Below are 24,463 nucleotides of genomic sequence, written 5' to 3' on the forward strand. Positions count from 1 at the left end.
TCCAAAGGAGCTGGTGGAAGAACAAACACAAGTAACAGACAGTGCTGTTACACAGGGATGGGAGAGGCTGCTCTACATTTCTGTCTCTTGACCTCGCCTTGCAGAAAGTAAGAGAAACATCCTGTCTTTCAGCCCCCTTTTCGCCGTTTCTCTTCCACAGTTCCTTCCCCCACGGCGGGGGGCTCTCCCCAGGCTGCCAGCCGGACCTGGGGAAGCGGGGCAGACCTGGCCCATTGCCGCCCAGTGCTAGGGAGGAGCTGGGGTGATGCCTCAGGTTTTGCCAGCTGGAGAGCTGAGCAGCTCTCAGGACTGCTGAGGAGAGTGGAACAGTGCCGGACCGGGGCGGGCCAGCATCACAGGGGGAAGCAGAGAGGCTGAGCAGAGCCAGACTGGAGCAGTCTCTGCCACGGGGCCCGTGGGGAAGTCCACAGCAAGGAGCCAGAGGAGCAGGGAGGGAGCGCGTGCGGAGCCGGCGGGAGCAGACAGCCGGCAGGCTGGGCGCAGCAGGGCTCAGCTCTATGTGAGGTGGTACATGCTGTATCCCACGTGTGCCGTGTACAGTCCCACGGGAGCCACAGGCAGCCCTGCCCGCTGGAAAGGGCTGGAGGCGCCGTACAGAGAGGCGCCGGCCACAGCCGGGCCGCCCAGCGGGAAGGAGATGCCGAAAGCAGCGGGCGGGAGCATGGGCTTGGCTGCCATCTTCAGCTTCTCCAGCTCGGCCTCCTGGAGCCGCTTGGCCTTGGCGCGGCGGTTCTGGAACCAGATCTTCACCTGGGTCTCGGTGAGGCTGAGCGAGCTGGAGAACTCGGCGCGCTCGGCGATGGACAGGTACTGCTTCTGCCGAAACTTCCTCTCGAGGGCCAGCAGCTGGGCCGTGGTGAAGGGCGTCCGGGGCTTCCTGTTGGTCTTGTGCTTGCGCAGGGTGCAGGCTGGGGGGCTCAGCCGCCCTGCGCCCAGGGGAGAGGGGGAAGGAGAGAGACACCTCGGTTAGCAGCACCCAAACCCATGCGCCCCGCAGAGGCCCCCCCCCCCCTACAGCAGCCAGGCTGGGGAGAAAGGGGAAAATAAGGCCCCGCTCACAGTGAAGTGGCCCCAAAACTCCAGGGCTGCCCGGGGCACGCTTCAAATTTACATCTCCCGTTGCAGTAAAAAAAGCGGGTGCTTCACCAAGGAATTAGGTTTTTCAAGACTCCCAGGAGCGAAGTTACTTGCAGCGCTTCATAGCGAGAAGCTTTCCGACTCCATGGAAAAACCCGGCAAAGGGCAGGAGTCAGACACCCACACACCCTGCGTCTCCTGCCTTCACGGCTCCTGGCTCATACAGAGGAGACGTAAATGAAGGGAGTGACCCTCAAAAAAAAAAAAATCTATGTCCTGTCCTTTTTATTGGATTAAGGAAAAAAATAAACAAAACGGTCTGGCTTCTCAGACTCACACCCTCTTCATTAGGCCCCTGGGAACCGGATTAAGCATGTAATTAATTACGGGCTCTGAATTCACACTCAACCTCTATCTACCCCTCTTCACCGGTCTGCTCCTCTCCTCTTATTTAACATTTCTAAGGCTCCTCAACCTCGATCTGCCCCGGGTTTACTTAGCAACAACAACTTTTACTTTGCAATGTAAATAAATTAAACCTCCGCGATACTCTACAGAAGTCATGTCGGGAAACCTGCCTTTCTCCAAGGGAGAGAGAAAGCAGCTCTGTTCGCAGCTCTAAGCGTACCCCAAACGCTCCGGAGAGCCTCAGCCCAAGCTCGCCGCTTTCCACGGGAGCCCGGGCGTGAAGGGAGCGAGATCCGGCCGAGGGCAGGCGGCCTCTGCAGAGGATTAACAGGCTTTTCTCATCTCGGCCCTCCCGCTGCTATTTTTATTATTTTAGATCTCCCCGTCTTAAGGCAGGAAAACATCATCAATTGCGGCTCTTCGGACTTTGGAGATGCAACACTTGAGTTAGCAGCTGGTGGGGCTGAAGCCCGCAAAGCCCGAAGGCGCCTCGCCCGGGAGCCCGGTCTGCGCGGGTCCTTATGAACTTATTTGAGGCGCTTTCGGAGAAAAAACCGCTGAGGCCGAGCCGGGCTTTGCGTGGCCAGTTCGAGCCCCAAGTTAAGCTAACAGGCAGGCCAGGCCGCTGCTTCTTCTTCTTCTCCCGCCACCCCTCCCCGGTTAACATTTGGCACGAGATCTCGCCCGAGCGCCGCCGCCCTCCGGCTTCGCACGCACTTGAACCGGTTCAAGATTTCGGACAGGCCGAGGCGGCCCGGCAGAGCGTGCGAACCGCAGCGAAAGCCACGCCAGGAGCGGCCGGCTGAAAGCGAGAGGAAAGCCCCGGCCGCCGCCGCAGCGGCGCCCCCGCCCCGCCCGGCCCCGCGGGGAGGGCGCAGACGGCCCGGAGGGGGCTCCCAGCCCGCCCGCTCCCGGAGCCTACTTACTCGGGGGAGGCGGCGAGAACCGCGGGCTTTGCATCCAGGGGCTCCGCTCCTGCTTCTCGGGGCTTTCCGCCTTGACGAGCGCGTCTTCGGGCAGCTTGACCAGCCCCCCGACGGAAAAGTGGCCGCCGAGCGGCAGCGGGGAGGCCGGCGCCTCCGCCGTCAGGGCGCCCAGGCGAGGGCTGAGGCTGGAGCGGGCGGCCGCCCCGGCGCCCGGTGGGGGCCCGGCGCCCTCGGGGCCCTCCCTGCCGCCCGGCTTCCTGTGGTCGGCCATGAGCGCCTCCACGCTGAACGGCAGGAGGGATGGGGAGACCTTGGGCTTGTCGCTCTCCTCCTCCCCGCCCATCGCCGCCGCGACGGGGAGGCCGCCGCCGGGCTTGCTGAAGGCGGATGCAGGCGGCTCGTCGCTGCGGACCCCGGTGGGCGCGGTGGTCATATCCACAGCCGGGGCCATGCAGAGGCGGCCTGCCGTCGCCACCGCAGCGCCGGGCGGGAGCGGGCGCCGCGGCTCATGGGGCCGGGCCGAGGCGGGGCGGGGGCGCGTGCAGCCGTCGGCGCGCTCCGGCCCCGCGGCGGGCGGCGCCGCCTGATAAAGCGGCGCGGGGGAAGGCACCGCCCAACCAGCGCGCGGGGGGCGGGGCGGCGGCGCCCCATTGGCTGCGGCGGCGGCCCCGGGAGCGGGCGGGGGCGGCCGAGCCGGGATCCCGTCGGGGCGCCCCGCCCCGCTCCGTCCCAGCCCGCCTCGGCCCTCCCCGCCCCGCCCCGCCCCGCCCCGCCCCGCCCCGCCCCGCTCCGCGCCCCCCAGCCCCGCACCGCACCGCACCGCCCCGCACCGCCCCGCTCCTCGCCCCCCAGCCCCGCTCCGCGCCCCAGCGCGCATCGCGGGCGGGAGCAAGGAAGGCCGGAGCAGCGCTCCCCCGCGGGGACGGGACTGGGGGCCGGGGAGGCTCAAAAACCGGGGAAAAAAAAAAACCTGTGTTCACGTCGGGAAAAAAGCCGGCCTTTGTGTTTGCGAAGCGTGAGGGAGCGGGCCCGAGCCGCCTTCTTCTGGAAAACCAACAAATACTGGGCTGTCCCGAGTGTGACCTCGCAGAGGGAGCCCCCGCCTGTCCCGCAGGCTGGCTGCGCCTTCAAACAGTGTTTTTAGGGGTGTTTGTTGGTTGGGTTTGTTTTTTAAACGCACGCCCTCCCTGCGGAGGTTTTTGCCTGTGTATATGCCTACATGCAGACACGCGCACACACACGGCTTGTGCTCCGTTTCACGGCGTAGATGTGTGCGTGTCTGCAGATAACGAAATGTCCATTCACGGAAAACGGGACATCTAAGCCCCAGACCCGTTAAAGTGCCGGCTATTTTGTTTTGTAAATTCGTTTTACGATCCCTTATCCCTGCGCCCAGGACGGATGTGCAGTGAAACGGAGCCGCTCTCTAATAACGTGATTGGCCGCTCGCTGAGAAAAGTTTATTGATAGCTGCAGGGCTCTAATCTCCTCGAAACACAAGAGGCTCTTGCAGTCATTTAAGGGCAATTATCTACACGGGGAGAGACAGTGAATTCCCTTTCGTTTTAACTGGACCCAATAAAGATGGTAGATTAGGAGCGTATAGATTATGAAATGAATTGATACGACAGACATTTTATTAACTGATAAGCAACAGGATCTGATTGAAATGAATTGTCCTGCACGCAGCCACACTCCCGCATCTTCCACACGCGTAAGTGCGGTGTGCTCACTGTAGATACTGTCCTGCGTGTGCACACACACACCTACCCCGCACATCTGCTGCTGCTCGTACACAATCGCTCTGGGTGAAGATGATTTGTAGGCGACTTGCAGGCTACTCCCGAGCGCTCCTATAGATCAGGCACATTGCACGGACCTATTCGCCGACGGACAGCTCACACGGACACATTCAATTCCCCTCCCGATCCGTGCCGTCCTGCTGAGCGCTCCGGCGAGGCGCTGCCCGCGCTGCCCTCAGCCTCCCCCGCGCTGCCCGCGCTGCCCGCAGCCTCCCCCGCGCTGCCCGTGCTGCCCGCAGGCTCCCCCGCGCCCCGTCGGGCCGGGGGGCCGGCCCGGGCCGCGCCGGGGCGGGGGTGTGTGTGGGGGTGCTCGGAGAAGCGGCTGCATTGCTAATTGCGAGAATAAACAATCTGTCACGATTAGTCAGTGCCTCTAATAGGCAGACAAGTGATGTTGTTTTTAGGCGCCAGCAGCGGTCTGATCAAAGGCTTCAGCTGGAGGGGGACTATTGAGGACGTTAACCCGCATCAAGGGAGCAAGGCGCCTTAGCCCTGGGACATCGGCACATTCAGCCTGACAAAATTAGTTTGCTCTACCAATCACACGACATTTTCCCAAAGCGCGGTGCTTGACGCGAAGATGCACCCCCCCACCCCACCCCACCCCCGGCTAAGAAAACACGCACAAATATCGATGCATCGTGTTTCACGGTGTCCCCTCCACCCGATCCTACAGGTAGGATCTTTTTTTTTTTTTTTTTTCCCCTGATCCCAAACGCAACCGCGCAAAAGAAAAAGTGATGTGTTTATTAGACCCCCAGGCAGCCCCTAGGCTGCTTTCGATCTCATTGTTTTGACGGAAATATGAAAGGAAAAATAGAGCTGCTGGGGTTTTTTCCCCCACTTTTCTTTTGCAGAATGGTTTGAACATTGGGCTGTCGCTGAGGTTTGAGGAGCTGAGTGTGTGTCCCACACTGAGAGCGAGATCCCGCTCTCATTGAGAGTTGACAGAATGAGATAATTAGCTCTTTATTTATCTCCCAGCAATGAACGCTTTGTGTTTACGTTTCTGTCATACTCGGTGGTATTTTAATCACTGTACCATAGCAAGGTCTTGATTCTAATTCACACGCTGGCAAGCTCTTGGGGTGAAAACGGGAAGCCAGTAAAGTTTCTTTCGTTTCTTGCGCCCTTCTTTCTTTCCTTTCTTTCTTAATGAAATCTTCAGGTCCTACATTAGGAATGGAGAAATCAATTTTACAAAACGAAATCTGCTTCGGTGTGGATTTCTTTGTTTAGTGGGAAATTTTAGTACCCAAACTCTTCTCGCCTTGCTCGGTGCGCTCTGGGTGACCAAAACACCACTGGATTTTAGGAACTTTTGGGGGGCGTTGGTTCCGTTGTTCTGACACTCTGACTTGCTTTTCGGTGCCTTACTCTTATTTTCCTCCCTTGGGCTGTAAGGAAAACCGGTGTGAGAGGGCTGGGGGGGGGGATAGGTGACTTTATTGGTGCTTGTTCCAGTTCAGTGTTTTTATTGGGAACCGTGGCGCTTCCCTGAAGGCACTTGTGCTAGATAACAATATTGGGCAATTAGCATCCTAAACAGTCCCGTTTCAATATAATGAATGTGCTCGGCAAAGCCATTACCCATAGCATTTTATTTCGGTGAGAATACAACAACAAGGGTTGGGAGGAGTGCGTGGGGGATGGGGAGGGAGGACAGGAGGCAGCGTTAAGCCAATTCAGGGCATTGTCTGCCTTTTGTAAACGTTATCTTTGACTTAAAGGAGGAACTCAGAAAGGAGAGGGGTGGTGGTGTTTCCCTTGTTTCTATTTTATTTCCCCCGAGACAGCAGCTCTTAGGAGACCAGACAGCCCCGCGGGATGCGAGGAGGCTGTGGGGACTGGCAGCTCCGGGACAGCTCTGCTGCGCCGCGCACCGCCTGCGCGCTCCCTGCGCGCTCCCTCCGCGCCCTTCAGCCAGCCTTGCTCCAGCTCTGAGCGGCTCAGCCCCGGGGGCAAAAATCCAGATCTATCGCAAGTGCTAAAAATGTCCCGCGGGCTTTACAAGCTCTCAAACCCCTTCAAGTCTCAACCCTCCCTGCCCCCGTCGCTGCTCCTTCTCCGCTGAGCCTCGGATAATGCGAAAAGACCTCAGTTGTTCTATTTTATTTTTCCCCCCTCTTTTCCCCTTTCCCTTTTTGCCCGGATTAAACATAACCTAAGCTAATTTTAAAGCTTCAGGTACCTGGGCTGGTCCTGGGGAGGTTACCAGGAGTGGCGATTTGGATGGCCAAACTGCAGCCTCCGAGGCGTCCCCGGCTCTTTGAGGGTCGGAGGAGCTGAGCTGAAAGGAAGGCACTATTTCAAGTGGCCCAAATTAATTTGATCGCGACATTATGATGCACTTGGAAAAGATGAAAGAAAAGGCTGGCCGTCTCCTCCAAGATCTCTATAATTATAGATAATATATCCTATTTCAAAGCAATTAGCTCAATCAGGCGTAACGAGGCACTTTGCTGCCAGGGAGTAACAATGCCTTACGGTTATTTAAGCTTCAAGATGTCAAGCAGACTTCGAGACTCTCTGCTCTGCCCAAAAGGGAACTTGGCTGTCTTGGTGAAAGCCCCATGGCTAAGGCAGTGGCTTCCCCTCAGTGACAACACACCTATTTCATTTTGTATGTTTTTTTTAAAGCTCGTGCAAAGGTGCCGGCTCTCCTGGAGAAGAGCACCGCTCCTCCAGGCGCGCTTGGGGCCGGCATCTGTGTGGCATCACCTCTGCCCCTGCCCTCCAACACCGACCTGCCTCTGCTCGCCTGCTCGCTCCGGGCTGCTTGTGCCCTCCGAGCCTTTCCCCCTCTGCGTTCGCTTTTTGGGGTGATTCCGCCTGTTCCTCTCGGGGGTCTGCAGGAGCAGCCGTTGACGGGGCGCATTGGCCGGTGCGCGGCTCCCGGCCCCGGCGCGGAGCTCCCGGCCGAGCCAGCCGCCTCCTCCCAACCCCCAGAACTTTACCCTGCCCTCGCCTCGGTTTTTACCTGAAACGCTCGAGGATGGCAGAGGTCCCGAGAGCAGAGAGCAGCCGGCTGCCGGCTGCGTTAGCAGCGAGCCGGCGGTTCTGGTTCTGCGCCTACCCGCGTGGGGGGGGGCTCTGCAATGACACCTGGGGGGGGGGGGGGGGGAGCAGGGTCTCGGGTGCCGAAATCCCCTCGTCCTGACCCAAACCCGCAGGAGAGGAGCGCAGGGGGGGCTGTCCCCCCGTGTCCGGGGGCGGTGGGTGTGGATTTAGGCCAAAACGCCGAAAAGCGACTTTCCCCCCTTTCCCGGTGCCGCTGCGAGCCGGCGTCCAGGGAGGGCTGCTCCTCCTGCTCCCCCCGCACGCAGCCGAGCCGGGCCGTGCCGGGCCGTGTCGTGCCGGGCCGGACCGGGTCGTGCCGGGCCGGGCCGGGGGGCTGCACTGGGCCGGGCGAGCCGCGGAGCCGCGGCCGCCGGGACCGGGACGGGCGGGGGCCTTCCTCCGCCCGCTGCGCCGGGGCAGAGCCACCGGCCCAGCACGACCCGGCCCGGCCCGGCCCGGCCCGGCACGGCCCGGCACGGCCCCAAGAGGCCGCGAAAGTAAAGCCGTGCTCGGATGAAACGCTGCCGTTGGAAAATGAATAACTGTACAATTAACCTGTCGGCTTTCCTTCCAGGAATTTTTATTGCTGCGTGGTAACCGAAGGGGGGGATAAAGAAAAAAACCCGAAAAACGCATCGCCCCATGGGTTAGTCATTTGAACTGGACAGTTCAAGGGAAACGAGAGGCCGGGGGCATGAATACGAACTAAACAAAGTTTAACCACCCCTCCTTTTTCTTCCCATACGCAAAATGGAAACCTTATTATATGATTCACTGTGAATCACTAGATTGAATGCGATCATTATGAGTAAATGATAGTCGGGGCTCCGCTGGTCTTTTCTTTCCTAGAGGCAAAACTATAAAATATGAAGGATATAAATGATCTTCTCTCCGCTCTCTCATAAAGGACATTCATTCAAAGCTGCACTCTGTCTCACTCCCAGTTCCTTTGGTCCCCTTGAATTCCACAACGATCAAGGTAGATTATGGCGAGCCCCGGTTTATTTGTCTTCACGTGCTTGTTTATTGGCGAAATGTCACGAAATGTAATTTGTCCCAAATTCTTTAACATGAGAAAATACTTTGTGGTTGAAGGAATCCATGCTGGTACCGCCAAGGCGATCTCCGATGCTCAGAGCAAGTTCATTATCATGCTATTCTACAGCGTTTCCATGTTTACTCCTCATTTTTCAGGAGCCTTTTATATATCGTTGCATAAGAAAAGGATTTCGCCAGCTCTAGTTATGAGATTTCCTAGATTTTTTTACAGGCGGAGCCGTTTTACAAAAGCTGTATTGTTTGACTGTGGTCTGGGTTTCCATTTGGGGTAATTATTGTATTCCCAGTCTTCTTCTAATCATTTGCTCACAAGGACACAGTTTTTTTTCCTTGCCTTTTGAAGAAGATGAAATACTCCAAACTTGCAAGACCATTGGAATAATCCCCCCGCTTCTTTGCCTATTGTGTAAAAGCTATTCCTTACATCTCTCTAAATTGCTGGAAAATATGTGATGGAAAGAACGGTAGGAAAACATATAGAACAGAAGAAACGCATGTCACCACATTTTGAAAAAGCTCCGCAAACTGCAAAAGTCCCAACTTAAGTCTGTTCCCAATAGAGACGTCTATGCGAATGGGGACACACACATACACACCCCCAAACACAAAACAAACCCACTTTTCAGTATTTCAGCTAGATAATAATCAGCTCCTGAGGAAAAAAAATAAAAAGTTCATAGAAGGAGAAATCAAGGGGAAGCAAACGCTCATGTGCAGCAGGGCTGTGCCTGTGCAGAAGGGTTTCTCCTCCAGCTGCTGCCTCCAGCTGCACAGCTGGAGGAGGGCCGGGAGCTGCAGCCCCGCAGGCAGACAGCAGCTCAACCCGTGGGCATCAGAGTTGAACTTGGCAGGTCTCCTCCTTCTAGCACCCCTTTTTGGACCTTCCTGCTGGTGTCACACAGCTTCCCAAGGCAAAAATGCCTCCCTCCACCTTTAACTTGTGTCTGTAAAACCCAAGGCCCAAAACAATCCCTCTAAACTCACAAGGAACGGGATTGGGGCAAATATTTCTTTTCTTCTTCAGCTAGGATGGTACAAAAGCAATTGCCTTAAGCAAAAACCTGCCAGTTAGGAAAACATATATTCATGCATATACATATAGAAGGATTTTAATTTCCCCGTGCAAAGGAAACTACAATTGAACAGCAGAGGAACTGGCATTAGGTACCTTCCAGACTTTGTCTATGGAAAAACAAAGCAACACCATGCTCCTGCAACTATCAAAGACATCCGCAAGTATTTGAAACTGTCCTGATGATATGTAACCTCCTGCTTAGGAACTCCAGTGCCTTATTATTTTGGTGATGTGATCTCACCACATCCTTTTGCTGAGTGGCAGCTGATGGCTAGATACGATACTGGGAGTTACGTCATTCTAATAAATCAACGTAACCAAACAATTTCACTGCCAGAGGAGGAGGGAAAAAAATCCCAAATATTTTGTAGGGCAACTGAATTTGTCTTTTAGAAAGTGTACGTTCTTCTCAGAGTTTCCATCAACCACAAGCATAGACATAATCTAAAATGTTCCTGGCTTGCCCACTGCTGGGCTGATTAGCTTTTGGAACAGAAGAGATAACATTTCTAGACATCGGTCTGCCTTGAGCTGCCTTCAGGTTATTCTCTGCATATGTGGTTTTGACATTATTTATGAGGCAAATGTGGGCTCTCTATTGGTGTTGGGTCACTTTGCTTTTCAACAGCTGGGGTTTTTCTGTCACTCAAAGCAGAAGTTATTTCAGCCTTGCAAAGAGCATCAGACTTCTCCTTGCAATCCACGGCTTGAAGGTACAGCACCCTCCATGCAGCCGAGCATCCTTCGCAGGGGCGAGCCCAGGCTGGCCCACAAAGGGCCTTGGGTGCCTGCGGGGCACCCAGACCAGGGGCACAGGCTGCTGCCCACCTGCCTCCTCTCACATCAGCAGCGTGGACCATGCTGCAGAGTGAGATGTGGTCCTGCCATCGGGTCCAAACTCTGCTGGATTGGGGTGGCACCAGACTTGGTCTGTCCCCTGCGGTCCTATCACACTTGGGATGGATTTGGGTCAATTTGATTTTTACTTTGGAGACAACCTAAAGGACAGCAACAAAACACTCCTACTTTTTTCTTTTTCTATAAAATCACGGGAGTGATAATGATCTAATGGTGCCACATTAATAACAAAGAGAGACAAAGAGGAGGCTCTGACAGAAGGAAGAGCAGGGGTGCATTCAGCACATCCCCCTTAGGTTTGCTGACAGCCTTTTGTAAGTGATTTCACCTCTTTTACACTGAAGTCTCCTGTGAGAGTCCTTCCTTCACTTGTTACTAGTGCAGCTGCAAGCCCTGGCAGTGGGTGAGATTTGCACACACACATACATACACTTCACATCTTAACTCCCACACTGTGGTCGCTGAGGCTGGGACATGGGGGCAAATCACCACCCACTTGACCCAGCCATAGCTATTTACAGGGAAAAATCACATGCAGCAGCCTCACAGATAAATTCAGGTCCTCCTCACTTGACGACACAAGTAGCTAAATACCAGTGATGTATAAAACCAGGGACAGAAAAAGAAATGTCACAGGAGCGTACGCAGAGCTGACAAGGGAAGGGAGCAGTAAGTTCACTGTCAGTGACAGGGAACACCTTTGTTCCGGCTGAGAGTTTGAAAAATAAGTGGAGGGAGGGAAGGAGAAGAAAAAAGGGAGAAAGGAGTATGATGAACATCTTGGAAAGTCACCGGAAACTTTGTTCTTAGGAGTAAATCTGGCTTCTTGTGATCCCCTTTCAGTAGGGCTGGCTGGGAGCCAGCTGGGTCCCCTGGAGCCCCCCTGGCCTTTTTGTCTGGAGCCTGGGAATCTGTCTGGAGCACAAGGCTGTGGGGACCAGACTTGGGTTTGCAAGAAGGATCAGCTTAGGCAGTGCCCCTGTAGAGGAAAAGGGGTTTGCAGCCCTCAGGCCTTTGGGAGTCCTTCCCTGGGGCTGGTGGGTGGACAGAGGAGCTTCCCCCTATGTTGAGGGCAGCTAGGGAAAGGCTGTGGGGAGGTGAGGGGACAGGGGAGCAGGAATAAGGACAGGCTGCCTGTCCCCAGGCCCGAGATGCCCAGAGCAAATCAGGTAGGATGGATGGAGGGGATTGAGTGGAGATCTTTGGCCCTCACCCCACAAACCTGGGCAAGGTGTCCAGAATGTCCTGTCCTCCCCAAGGTATTGTTGCAAAAGCAAACACACAAAAAAAAAAAAAAAGAAAAAAAGAAAAATTACCAACAAACAGAATAAAAGCAAACCAAAAGCCTTCAAATGGAGCCATGGCACATTACATTTCCCTTGCCCCTCTACCCCTGCCTTCCTGCAGACCTCTTTTGGGGTGATGAAAGTGTGGGCTCTTAAAGTTCCCTGTCAGATCCAGAGATGCTAATTGGCATCTTTCCAATACTTACGGGTTTTCACGAGTGATTGAACCCTTTCCAACAATTTTGTTCCCTTATTCTTTCGGACTCAGTTATCCTGGTACGTTATTCTGCCCTTTTTATGTATTCCCCCCTGCCATCCGTTATGACCTTTAGGGGTAAAATTCAATTTCTTTGGCTATTTTGCAGACAAAATCTAAATCCTGCCTTAATTTGTAGTTTACTAGCCCTCTGATGTGAGACTACATAGAGAGCCCCTATCTGATCAAACGGCCGGTACCTTGACACAGCCCAATTATATGAAAAAATATCCTTGCTTATCATTTCAAACATCGTATAAGCAGAGAAACTGAAGTTGCTCCCTGTCTGTTTGATTTTCCTGTTCAGACACACTTGTTTAAACAGGCATCGTGAGACTTTTCTGTAATCTAACTCGGAGGAGTTCAAAAAGCATTTTCGCCTTGAAAGCCCTGAGCCTGGTGATGGCGGCTGCCCCCAGCCCACTCCCAGCTGGGTGAGGTGGGTAAGGAGTGAGGGGGGAATGCGTCCCCTGCAGCTGAGCTCTCAGCCAGCTGGCCATGAAACGCACCAGTGGCCAGGTATCCCCCCCTGCAGCATCCCCCTCCTGCTCTGCCCACCTGGATTGACCCTGCTGCCAAACTGGTACCCTCCCAGCCCCACAGAAGTCCCTTTCCCAGCCCGGACTTGCTGCATCCCCCTTCCCCACCCAACCCCACAGCTTCCCTCCTCCTGACACTGCTGCATCCCCCTTCCTGGTCTGATCCCACGGCAACTCCCTTCCTGTGCCAGCCCTGCTGCATCTGTCTCCTGGCCCAACTCTGCTGCATCCCTACCCCTCACCTGGCCCTGCAGCATCCTCCTTCCTGGCCCAGCCCTGTTGCATCTCCCTTCCCAAACTGGCTCTGCTTCATCATCCTTCTTATCCTGGCCCCACTGCATTTGCCTTCCCAACCCTGCTTGACCCTGTAAGTCCTGGCCACTTCAGAGGTGGTATCCACTAGACAGGGAAGTCATTAAAGCAGCCAGTCCCCAAATGCTCATCATCCAGCCCATGTTTACAACACACCAGACCTGCCAGGCAAAAACTGTCGTGGACACCTGCTATCCCAGTTTTCCCTGTTGAGCTCTCCACCGCAAGTCCAAACATTTCCAGGGAGAGGAGGACTGGTTTGGTGTCTCACCCCAGAGCTCCCCTTGCTTTTCTTCATGATCCAGCTAATGTTCAACTCAGAGAGCCAACTACATCCCAGTGCAAAGCAGATTTCTGAACCTACACACACTGTTTCTCCTGGACAGATCAAAAGGTACTACCTCTCCCTGCTGTCCTAGCCTGGGTTACCATGAGGCAACAGGCTTGGCTTCTCCTTCCCACACTGTTTCCCAAGGGAATACCTGATGAAGGATGGGAGGATCAGTGGGCACTGTGTTCATATTTCCTAAAACAACTGTGTGGACTGCAAGGAGCAAGAGCAATGCCAATGCCATTCACCAGTTTGGGGTGAGATACATAAGCTGGACTACCTGTAGAAATCAGTGGAAAAGGATATCAATCAAATCAACAGGGTATTCCAGTTTGCTCAAAATGAAGTGATCCAAACCCTTCCCTTCCCTTCCCTTCCCTTCCCTTCCCTTCCCTTCCCTTCCCTTCCCTTCCCTTCCCTTCCCTTCCCTTCCCTTCCCTTCCCTTCCCTTCCCTTCCCTTCCCTTCCCTTCCCTTCCCTTCCCTTCCCTTCCCTTCCCTTCCCTTCCCTTCCCTTCCCTTCCCTTCCCTTCCCTTCCCTTCCCTTCCCTTCCCTTCCCTTCCCTTCCCTTCCCTTCCCTCAACCCTTCCCTCCCCTCAGCCCTCTCCTCAACTCTCCCCTCCCCTCTCCCCTCTCCCCTTAACTCTCCCCTCCCCTCCCCTCCCCTCCCCTCCCCTCCCCTCCCCTCCCCTCCCCTCCCCTCCCCTCCCCTCCCCTCCCCTCCCCTCCCCTCCCCTCCCCTTTGGTCCTTGGATGCCTGTAAAGGATTTTTTCAACTTTCTGATAATTTCAAGGGAGCAGGTCTCACTGAAATCCACAGAAACACTTAGAGTGGAGTATATAAAATAGGCCTTGGGGATTTTAAATATTCTTATGCTTTCTCTTTCTAAGAAGCTGCAATAATCTTATCTTTAGTGACAAAATTCATTTTCTGCTAAAGTATACACAGAACTGGTAAGACATGGAGAAAAACAAATCAAGTACAATGAACAGTCACTGCTTTTGAAAGATCACTAATTTTCTTCTTTTTACCCTTTTTAACCCTTTTTTTATGCTCAATTGTAAAGATGTAATAAAACCTACTTTTTCCTGAATTAAAACTATAGTTGGTAATTTTGATTGATACAGAAGATTTCCTCCTTTTCCTTTGATCTAGTTTTATTTATGTTTGTGTCATGCTTTGGAAAGCTGATGAAAAGTGCTGACTAGGTCTTCCATGCTGGTTCTATGAGATTCTTTATATTAAACTATGTCTGAAAGGAACTGATATATTAACATTTGAAGTGCTCAATATTTAGTTAGCAGTGCTATGTGTTTGCAGGGTTCAGAAAAACAAATCACTTACAGAGAGAGGGAGAAACTTGTGAACATTTTGAAGCAGACTGGAGAGGCAGAGGTACTAATAGCAGAATCAGTCAGAGGCTTCTCCAAGACGCAAAGATGTAGGAACCAACTGGGATGCATTCCCTGGCTCAGCACAGCAAGAGCACCCTGTTATTTAAAGATTAGCTTGTAATGACATTTTTCAGGTATCTTTATGTGAGCTGGTGAAACTACTCTACTCAATTACTGAAGTATAAAATGCAAAACAAAGCAAAAACTCTCCTGCAGGGTGCAATCCTTAAATACTGAGTGCTCCGAGTTCCTGCTTGGATCAGTGGGAATGGAATAAGGGAGCGCTTACCACTCTCTCCATATGGAGCCAAACGCTTATTCCAGCCCGAAGCCGGGCTTTGCTTAAAGGAGGGTGGAGTTGGCAAAGCTCCAGGGCCCAAGGGCTGCTCTTAATTTGCATATAAGAGACCAGCTTGCAGACGATGCTATCTTGCAGAAGGCAGTGAAACCATGCAACAGTCAGGCTTGATCACAGCGTTCTGGTTGCATTGCTTGAAACGGAGGATTTCACTCTGGGAACTGCAGTCTCCACATCTATCATCACCCTGAGAAGTTTCTGGGTTCATTTATAATGCCTAAGGACTAATGGGAACATCAGATTGCTTAATATGACTTCCTATATACATTACAGGCCATTTTGTTTCATCCAGTTGCAACAGTATTGAGTTCAAAAAAGTGTGTGCTTGGGTAAAAGATAGCTTCCAAATACTAAAACATGAAGAAATCATCATCGAAACTCAGATATTGTTTTGGTGGCTAATTACGCGTGCAGCAAGAAGCCTGGTTTTGTTCCAGCGTAACTCTCCATCCTCATCTTCTGGGTGTTGTTCCCTGTGACTATCCCTGCTAACTTAAGTGGTGCATGATTGTTCCTCCTGTAAGGAGATGAAACCCTCTCTCAGGCTTCATTTTAGTACATGTAACCACCTGGAGCAGTTTCTCCAGCTGTCTGCCCTTGTCCTCAGTCTCTAGACACATCTGTCTTGTTGACACTCACTCCAATGTCATCACATCTTTCTTGAAGTACAGACATGAGACCTGAGTTTGCTATTACAGTGTGAACTTCACTTGGATGGTGTACAGTGATGCTGTTTCAGCCTGTTGCTATCCCATGCTTCTGTATGAACATCGGTAAAATTCAGGTCTATCACTGAGCACTTATCCTACTGCCCAAAACAAAGATAACCTCCTAGGAGCATCCATGCAGACTGCACTTCTGAATTATTTAGGTGTTTTCATGATTTACTCAAGGAGCTGTGCTTGCAGGGCTTCCTGCAGTCCTTCACAGGGCTTGAGAGGTGGAGAGGCACACCAGTTCTCCACAGACGGGCCTTCTCTCTGCCCTTGATACCAGCCCTGAAGGGGAGTATCTGGAAGCAATTGCCAGCCATGTTGGGATATGGAGTCACTTCTGCTCCTTGTGCATGTCTAAAAAAAATCATGGGATGCACCATAGCTCGCAGATACATGAAAGGACTTTTTCTTTGCAGATGTCTGAGCTAACATCAACAGCTAATCTATTACACTCTATTTCACACCCTGCACTGAGTTATCCATGACTTTTCCTCCTTCTTTCAACATGTCTATGCAGTTTGTGTGCTCAGTGTACCTGCCAACTGGGTTGACAGTAATTGTTAAACAACTAGTAATGCCAGAGATTCTGATTAAAACCCATGCAACATGCAATGCACATATTATCCACTTCTGTGGAAACATACATTTACTGCAGGCCTCCTATCTTCCTTTTGCTTCTCTTCTCCTAGCATTGGAGACCAGCAGCTTGTTTGGAGGTGTATGTCCTGTGGCAGCAGAGGACCATGTCCTCACTCTCTTTCCACAGCCTCCCTTGCTGGGTGTTTAGTCCCAGCCAGGCACAAAGCCATCGTGATGTGCTTGCATGGGTTGCCATCCCCCAGGGTCAGGGTGAGTGTGTGGGATGGAAACAAAGCTGGAGTTTTGTGCATGAAATCTGGAATTGGTTGCTTCATTTGTCATCCTTATATTTATTTGCATCTCGTAAAGAAATCTGGGGAGGGAGGACCAGGAGGAAAATTTTGGGACTCCCAGAGAGGGAGAGGCTGTTCTTGGCAGTAGCAGAGCCTGCTTTCCAATGTCAGGGGGAAAGTCCTGTTAAATTTTGTTCCTCGATGTGGCCAGAAATCTCTAAGATGGACTGCCACAGCAGCCAGACGGCCTGGCAGCAGGGTGGGCAAAAACCCAGGAATAGTCTAGTAGCAGCTGGTGGAAGGGCAGAGGGAAAGGCATGGAGCCCATGAACACATGCTTGGTTTCACTGAGGTTTTACTCAGTTTAGTGGGCAGATCCATTGGTCTTATTCACTTCACTGAAAGAATAGGCAGGATCAGAGAAAGGCAGTGCCTTTCACTCTGGAGTGTGTAGTGGAAGGTAAACTCAGTTTACCCGCTTCATCCTGGAATACAAACAGACAGTTTCCTATTTTTTATTTGTTTTGTTTTATTTTATTTTATTTCCTTTTCTATTACAGCATCCCTGCCATTCCTAGATTGAAAGGGGCAAATGGATCTTAACCCAGGACTCAGTTCTGAGATACAAAAATCCTTTCTCTAAATACTGAAGTCCACTGACTCCTACAAGAGGTTTGTTTTGGTCCAGTTCACTGTCATAGCAAAACCTCTCTGAAATTAGTAAATGCCAGCCTGGAGCAAAAATCAGCTCAGCACAGAGGAAATAATTTTATCTGAGTGGTACTTGGTATGGGCTTCAGTAACAGTTAAAGGAAAAATATGGTAACACTTAAGAGTTCAACAACAAACAAGAGCAAGACATCGACTTGTTGCAGTTAGTGTAACCCCCTTGAAGTCTGCAAGACGAGTGCATGGGAGCTAAGAATCTGGCCCTCTATCCTATGGGCAGTCTTGGATCAGATAACACAGATGTGTTAGATTAAGTACAGAACCTTATAAAATTAAACACTGGCTCTACTGGAAAAGTCCTTTTTTTTAAAAATTCATCCATTAAAACATTAAAAAACAACAACAACAAAAAGGCATAAGGCAGAGCAGAGAGGTAAATCATAAGAAAAAGTTGATGTACTCCTCTAGATTTACACTCTTTAGACTTTTTTTGTGTGTGTGTGTCTCATGCACCCAACTGGTTTAAGGGTCTATTCTTTTTGTGGTACATGCATGCACATAACTACCATTGATGTGGAGTCTCCAGGTGATTTGATGTGCATTCCACATAAGGCATGGTGTCAAGTATATGATCCCCACACAAAAGAGCTGCCTGAGAACCACTCTTTGGGATATTTTTTTTAGATTCCTTTGCTCCACATCTAGATTTTAGCAGATCAGAGTGCCTAACCAAGCAGTGGAACTACCACTGCTACTTTTTCATCAGCTTTGATCTGTGTAAGTTTGGGGGCAGGGGGAGAGCTGATGGGTAGAAAGTTTTCAAATATAGGCGCAGTCTTGCAAAGTGCTGAATGTTTTGTAGTGTAATCTTAGGGAAAAAGGAAAGGAGCTTAAGGCAAATCGAAACAGGCAAACAGGTATGAAAATATATATTTTTGGAACGCGTGAGTTGAAATTATTTTCATCACTGTATCATCTCTAGTTAAGTGTTCTTAGGTCTATAGTGTGACTCATTCTGGCTGCAAAGTGTAGAGCAAGTCTGCTCTTCTCTCCACTGGATACAGCAAAACCAACTATATAGGCAATTGCAATTAATGTGAGATACAGAGGTTTAACAAAAATAGCAGATAGTTATAACTATGCCCAGCAGCTGAATTCATGCAGGTGTCAGTCACAACACTGTAAGTCAGGATGCACCAAGACTTGCTTTAAGGGTGGACTAAAGCTATATATCTGGCCTGGAACTTCCTGTTCTGGTTCGATACAGTGTTTCCCCATGGGAAATACAATTATTTTCAGTGGGGTAGGATTTTTGTGTGGCAAAGTGATTGGTGGCTTTTTCAGATAAAACTTAAAACCAGTGTTCCATGTTGGCAATGTTAGACTTTCCTACATTTTCGAGAAAAAGACCGATAATCTTCATTGCTCCAGATTTTTTCTCTCTTGCACACATCTCAAGTGTGAGCCAGTTTGAATTGTGATAGGAAAAATTAGTGCTAATTTTATTGTGTCAACAGAATTATCCTATTTTAAACCAAATGAAAATTTGGCCCTTTTGGAGCAGCTTGTATGTGTAAGCTATTTCAAGTTTTCCAAGCCTATCTTGTTGTTTTCTGTTCTGCTCTCCCAAATGTCCTATTTGAACAGAGAAGCAAGGTGGCTAGAAGGAGGGATGAAGGGCTTGGAGAAAATTACAGTAGAAGGTTTGAGGGACTCAAGGGAGGACACAGAGTTTGTGACAGGAATAGGATGGGCTGAGCAGAACTTTGGAAAGAAAAAAATAGAGATTAATATGGATGTGCTGTAGGCTTGCTTTCATGGGGGAAGAGGAAAAGGGAAGTGTAGATTGTACAGATTTAGTGGAAACTGAGCTGGAAAGAACTTCACGTATGCTAATAGTCCTCTGAGTAGATCTAGCTGCTGTCTGAAAGACTTTTTCACTGAAAAATGTACACTTGGATCAGCTAAAATCAAATGCTATCAGATTTGCTTCATTTTTTCACTCAAACTCTTCTCTAATTCAGAAGACATCAGAATCTTTTTTCTATTCAAAACTACTTTTTATTTTATTGTGTCACTCTTTTTTAACATAAGAGAAACTAGAAAAATAACCTCAATTTTATGTTTGAACAAACTGCAGATTTTAATCTTTTTTGTATGCCAAGAGAAATTTTAAATTAAAATTCATCCTTCTCCTCTGAATTTTTGCAGGCAAAACATAAATTATTGTCACAACACCATAGACCCTTCCTCCTGCAGCATAACTTCCATTTCTGGGTGCATCTTTCACCATTCAAATAATTTAGGAGCACAACATGTTTGGATTTCAGTGCTGTCATTTCTATAATGAAACCCCAAACACACTCTGTTAGGACGGTCCCTCTACCAGAGTTCACACAGACACTGATGTTTTCAAGAAAACACATTTCAAAGCCACCGTTTGCGATCTGACCCCATACCTCACAGACTTAGAAAGACAAAAGTGCAAGCAGAGCTACCTACAGTACAATTTACAAAAGCTACAGTGTGCCTTATCAGTTGCCAAAGCTTGTTATCAATAAACACTGGCAGAGGTTGAGGGGCTCCTCTGGCTGTCGGGGACAAGGGTGCTGAGATGTGGCTGTGGAAGGGGACCAAGAGATGGCAGAGACTGGGAAGGGGAACTGCTGAGTGGAAAGTAGGGAGAGCTGAACTATCAAAACCTTTATTACTTTCTTTTCCGTTTCCCTTTGCAGGACAGCTATGCAGTGGGGCAAGCTTAATCCAGGCAAATAAAGAAGCAAAGAGAAAAAAATGATTTGCAATGGTCTAGCAATGTGGTGATTTGAAGAATGCATGTAGATACTAACTACAGCATTTCCATAAATGTATTCCAAGTTGTAACTTTCCTATGTAAAGTACTGGGGCAGTACCTCCTCAAACTGAGGACTAAATTTCTTTTATACAGATTATTGTAATTTCTTTAATAATCCAAAAAAAATGCAGCTATATTGTATATTGCAGTTTTGAGAATCTTTTTTATGACACAAATCCCTATCGCACACCCACAGAAGGACCAGTAAAAACTAATATTTCATAGATGCAAGTGCATTGTAGAAGGATTTATATCTACATATCCCTAAGGACAATATTTTGCTTTTAGTGCTTCAATTTAGCAAAACCAGAAAATATACAGAAATGAAATTTCAGTTAACAGGAGAATTCTTCATTAGCTGATCCGAGTTGCACCCACATTCAGGCGATGTTAGCCATTTTCTAAACAAACATCTCATTTTAAAAAGTCGGTTTCAGAAGGGAGCATGGCAGAAAAACTCATAAATACCTCGATACTGTCAGAAATATGTTGACACATGTTTTACTGAGAGGAAAATAAATTTAAAATATTTTTTAATATCTCAGTTTAGTTTTAATACAAAAAACATTTTTTTCATGAAAAGACATGATAAATCTCTGTCTTGGAATTCATATGCTTCACTCAGTTATTCCTTATTTGAAGATAGCTTGTCATTTATGACAACACAGTTATTTTTTTCATAGCAATGAATAGGATGACAAGAAAATCCTTATTTTGTGTGTGGGTAAAAGATGAGGGAATAGTAGAAGTTGTAGGCAAACATTTGATTTAGAATATTCTTCCTTATCCAAAAGATTGTTTTGCAGAGAGTTTTAACAACTCTTTTCATGTCCTGTGAAGTGTTTCAGTTAGAAAGGCTGAATTGTTCTTTCCTCCTTTTGGGGTTTCCATTTATTCTTGCAGCTACATAGTATGAGAAGTCTCCATTCTCCCCAGCTTTTAACTCTTACTGGTTAAGCCTGCTAAGAGCCGTTGCTGACCAGTAAGCCTTAGCTGACCAGTAAGCCAACTTCCCACTGCTTGGAGGAAATTATATTACATCCTGTTAAGCAATGGTGAGCATTTTAAGTCACCACTGTTTTATATCCACACCGGTAACTTCCTTCTCTGCTTGCATCCTTTTTTTATTCTGAGACTGCAGACAGCTGAAAAACTGCAGGTTTGCAGGTCAATGACAGGGCCCTGACTGTACTGGGAAGTGGGTCAAACTCATGAAGCAGTTTAAGAAGCATTAAGAGATTTAACCAAAGTATCTCTGTGAAAGTGTATGTAGAGCTTTAACAGTTGTGAGTCTCGGAAAATACACACTGTTTTGCCTTTTAGTTGCCCTGAAGGTCAAAGGCAATGAACTTTTCCATGTGTAAATGGGATATACCTATTCTGCTGTGAATCAGCATGGAGGAGAAGAATCCAGACACAAATAATCTGTCAGCCCAGTTGCCTGGTATGAATTCAGACAAATATGTTTAACCAAACATGGATGCTTCAGAGGGTGTTCTTGTGGTTACTCCAACTGCTTTCATTATACTTTTATATTAACAGTGTGTCTGCTCACCATGTGCAATAAAACAATTTCTGAGGCTCAGCCTCAGAACATGGGGCTCATTCACCGTCTTGGATAATAGCATTGCTTGTTTGCACTGTTCTTATTGAACTTTCTAAATATGTCATTTTCCTTTTCATTCTAGGAGTGATTGTACATTACAGCAATTACAGACAAACCCTTCCAGACAGTTTGAAGACCAAAACTTTCTTTGTGTGGAAGTCCAAAGGCAATTATTGGCATTATAGTTTAAGAGAAGCATTCCATCTCCCTGATGCAACAGCAGTAGCTTTCTGTGGCATGTTAAATAAAGCAATTTGCCCTGTAGGAGACTAATGCATGCAGAGCTGTGATGGAAAAAAAAAAAAATCATACAGCTGCTCTGAAAGAAATAGCAACCTCCTCTTCAAAAAGATACAAAACTTATTCTGGCACTGTTTTAACCAAAAAACACCAAGCATCTTTAACATTTGCTTTTACCTCCCTGACATTTCATATATTGCTTCAAGACTGAGACTCCATAAAGACACAGGCGTGCTAATTATCAGTCAAACAGTTGCGTTTTAACCAAAAATAGTTGATAAAAATGGAATATGACAGTGCTTTCATAATGCACGCCAGAATATAGAATTCCATTCAAGCCAAATTTTTGTCCTCATAGCTGTTCCCATTTACAGAAAAGAAGGAAATGAGTAGACTTGAGGCTAGAAGTATAAAAGACTTCACCTCAAAAGATCTGATAGTCATATTTTCCTATTTTGGGGAATCTTAAATGTTAAACAAATAATAAACTCCGAATTATTCCCTCCCTTCAGATATGCTATTGACAACATTTAAATAATTAGGTTATTCACCTAATATAACTGTGAATTATCTGTCCAGCTCAGAAAGCTGTGTGAGTAACAAAGGGGGTGATCACATATGCTTAGACTTGAGTATCTCAGAAAAAAACAGCGAACATTTTTCCAGCACATTGAGACCCTCAGGTTAGAAGCACTAGGGACTTGATCCTAAAACATTAATTGCTCACCCGTAATGTATTTACAACAGCTGAGAATTAGTCTGAAATAACAATCATAAGAAGATGAAGAGGACACTACTCTAAAAGCAACAAATGTACAATATGTAATTGTCAGGTGAGAGTAAGAACAAACATGTATTCAGGATAATGTATGTAATCAAAATAAATGGATCAAATATTATAGCAGCTCATTGGCATCTATACATGAAGTTGTAACAGTTGGGGTTTTTTTCCCTGGCAAATCTCTGCTCTAGAGAAAGCTTTGAACAGAAAAGAAAGGAATTGCTTTAACAGCTGTATTATAGTAATGAAATGTAAGAGTAGCTGATTTCACCAGCCATCACAGACTGCCCTTTTGAGTGGTGAATGTGATGAGGTTTGCAAAATAGAGAACACTAATTTTTCTGAGACGGAGCCAGGTTTACTAGGTCAGGCCCAGAACATGAGGAAATTCCCCATTTTTAAGAACAAATTAAACCACTTAACTTTCTCTGCCATCAGAATGAATGTTAGTCTAAATTTGGTAGAAAAGCTGAACTGGGAAAACAGGATTGTTAGGGGGGAAGGAAAGATAGAAAAGATTGGCCAGAGTCTGATTCTTCCTTGAAGCATCAAGTGGTAAAGCTAAGAGCAGCCTTTCCATAAGCCTTCAGTATGCAAAAGCATGGGCTTGTTTATACTGTATTGATGCTCTGACAATGGAAAATGATTTGAGGATGGTTAGTTAAAGTTGAGTGATCCTTAACTCGGGATTTCATGTGCCATACGTGCTTTGGAAGGAATCAGTTTGTATTGCCAGTCTGAGCCTCACATGAAGTTTGATTATACATATCAGCTGACTGGAAACCCTATCGCAGCAGTTGCAAGGCCAAATTATTAAACTGATTAACAGTGAACACTGACGAAGTACTCTTCAATTACTTCCCAAGAATTGCATCATGAAAACCTTTCATCATCTAGTGTTAAGCTTTTTGTATATGGTCTGGGTTTAGATATAATGGTGACTCTTCAGAAAGCAAAAGAGAGTATTCAAAGAAAATGTTTTTCTGAAGTTGGAAGAAACAGCCTGGCTATTGTTTATCCTCTGACCACACAAATAACTTGTGGCAATTATGTCTTTTAAAACTGTAGCTCTCTCTTACTCCTTACATCTGAACAGCTTTGTAATAACCAAAAACAAACAACAAAAACTCACAACAGAATGTCAGCTTTCATTTGGAGTTGAGAGGAATTATAACATTGAGCAATAAAGTGATAAAAATCAGTGAAATGGGAACTCTCTTGCTGTGTGTGTCAGTGCAAGCTGCTTGCACCATGATTCTGTGTGGCTGGTGAGGACCTTTCACAGCACTGCAACCCTCTGTAGCATGTCTCTGCCATGGCAGGGGGTTTGGACTAGATGATCTTTAAAGGTCCCTTCCAACCCAAACCATTCTATCATTCTATGATAAATAAATAGTTTTCATGTTCAGAACTGTGGAAATAAATCAGGTCCCACCCTCGAAAGCAGCTTGTTTGAAAAACAGAACAGCAAAAAGGGAGAAAAATCACTACCAAATGACTTTCACCAAAGAAGACAATCTTGTCTTTTTCCATCCTGAACATTTTTAAAAATGCAAAGAACTGAAATACATGCCGTTTCGGAGCATTTTGCAACATAATTAAAAATAGGTCAGGAGAAAAATAAAAGCTTACTCTCTTCAACACATGATCACAATTAATCAACAAGAATGGAGCCTGGCTCCTTAATAAGTGTGCTGGAATGATCCTTCTTTCTGGAGCAGGCTCGCAGATGTTAACAGAACAGCTCCTGATGTTTATGGGTTTGCTACCATGAGAAACGGTCGCGGGATCCAGTCTTCTGCAATTTAACCTGATCTATCAGCTGATCGCTTGTTCTGCTGCAAGGCAGATCATTGACACCATTACAATTTCATCCGTTGCCTCAAAGCCAATTTTCCTGCATATAAGCGCTTCATTCAGAGCACTGAAAAAATACATTAGCGAAACAATATAGCGTACTGT

At 48.4% G+C, this 24,463-nt stretch overlaps 1 protein-coding gene across 1 annotated transcript; it reads right to left on the minus strand.

Annotated features, from left to right (window-relative positions):
• Positions 1 to 365: 365 nt before the first annotated feature.
• On the minus strand, positions 366 to 2,972 carry MSX1 (msh homeobox 1). Its single transcript, XM_074865753.1, has 2 exons — positions 2,433 to 2,972; positions 366 to 947 (listed from the first exon to the last, which is right to left on the minus strand). Exons 1-2 carry the CDS (start codon positions 2,881 to 2,883, stop codon positions 517 to 519), a joined length of 882 nt encoding a protein of 293 aa, XP_074721854.1. The 5' UTR covers positions 2,884 to 2,972; the 3' UTR covers positions 366 to 516.
• Positions 2,973 to 24,463: the final 21,491 nt, after the last annotated feature.

This window comes from Strix uralensis, chromosome 4, assembly GCF_047716275.1.
Source record: "Strix uralensis isolate ZFMK-TIS-50842 chromosome 4, bStrUra1, whole genome shotgun sequence".
NCBI classification, from domain to species: domain Eukaryota; kingdom Metazoa; phylum Chordata; class Aves; order Strigiformes; family Strigidae; genus Strix; species Strix uralensis.

Excerpts from the sequence above, each read along its gene's own strand:
- MSX1 (XM_074865753.1), bottom strand. The coding sequence starts at position 2,883 with ATGGCCCCGGCTGTGGATATGACCACCGCGCCCACCGGGGTCCGCAGC. Across the intron at positions 948-2,432 it reads GTTCTCGCCGCCTCCCCCGA|GGCGGCTGAGCCCCCCAGCC; the intron begins GTAAGTAGGCTC and ends CCCTGGGCGCAG.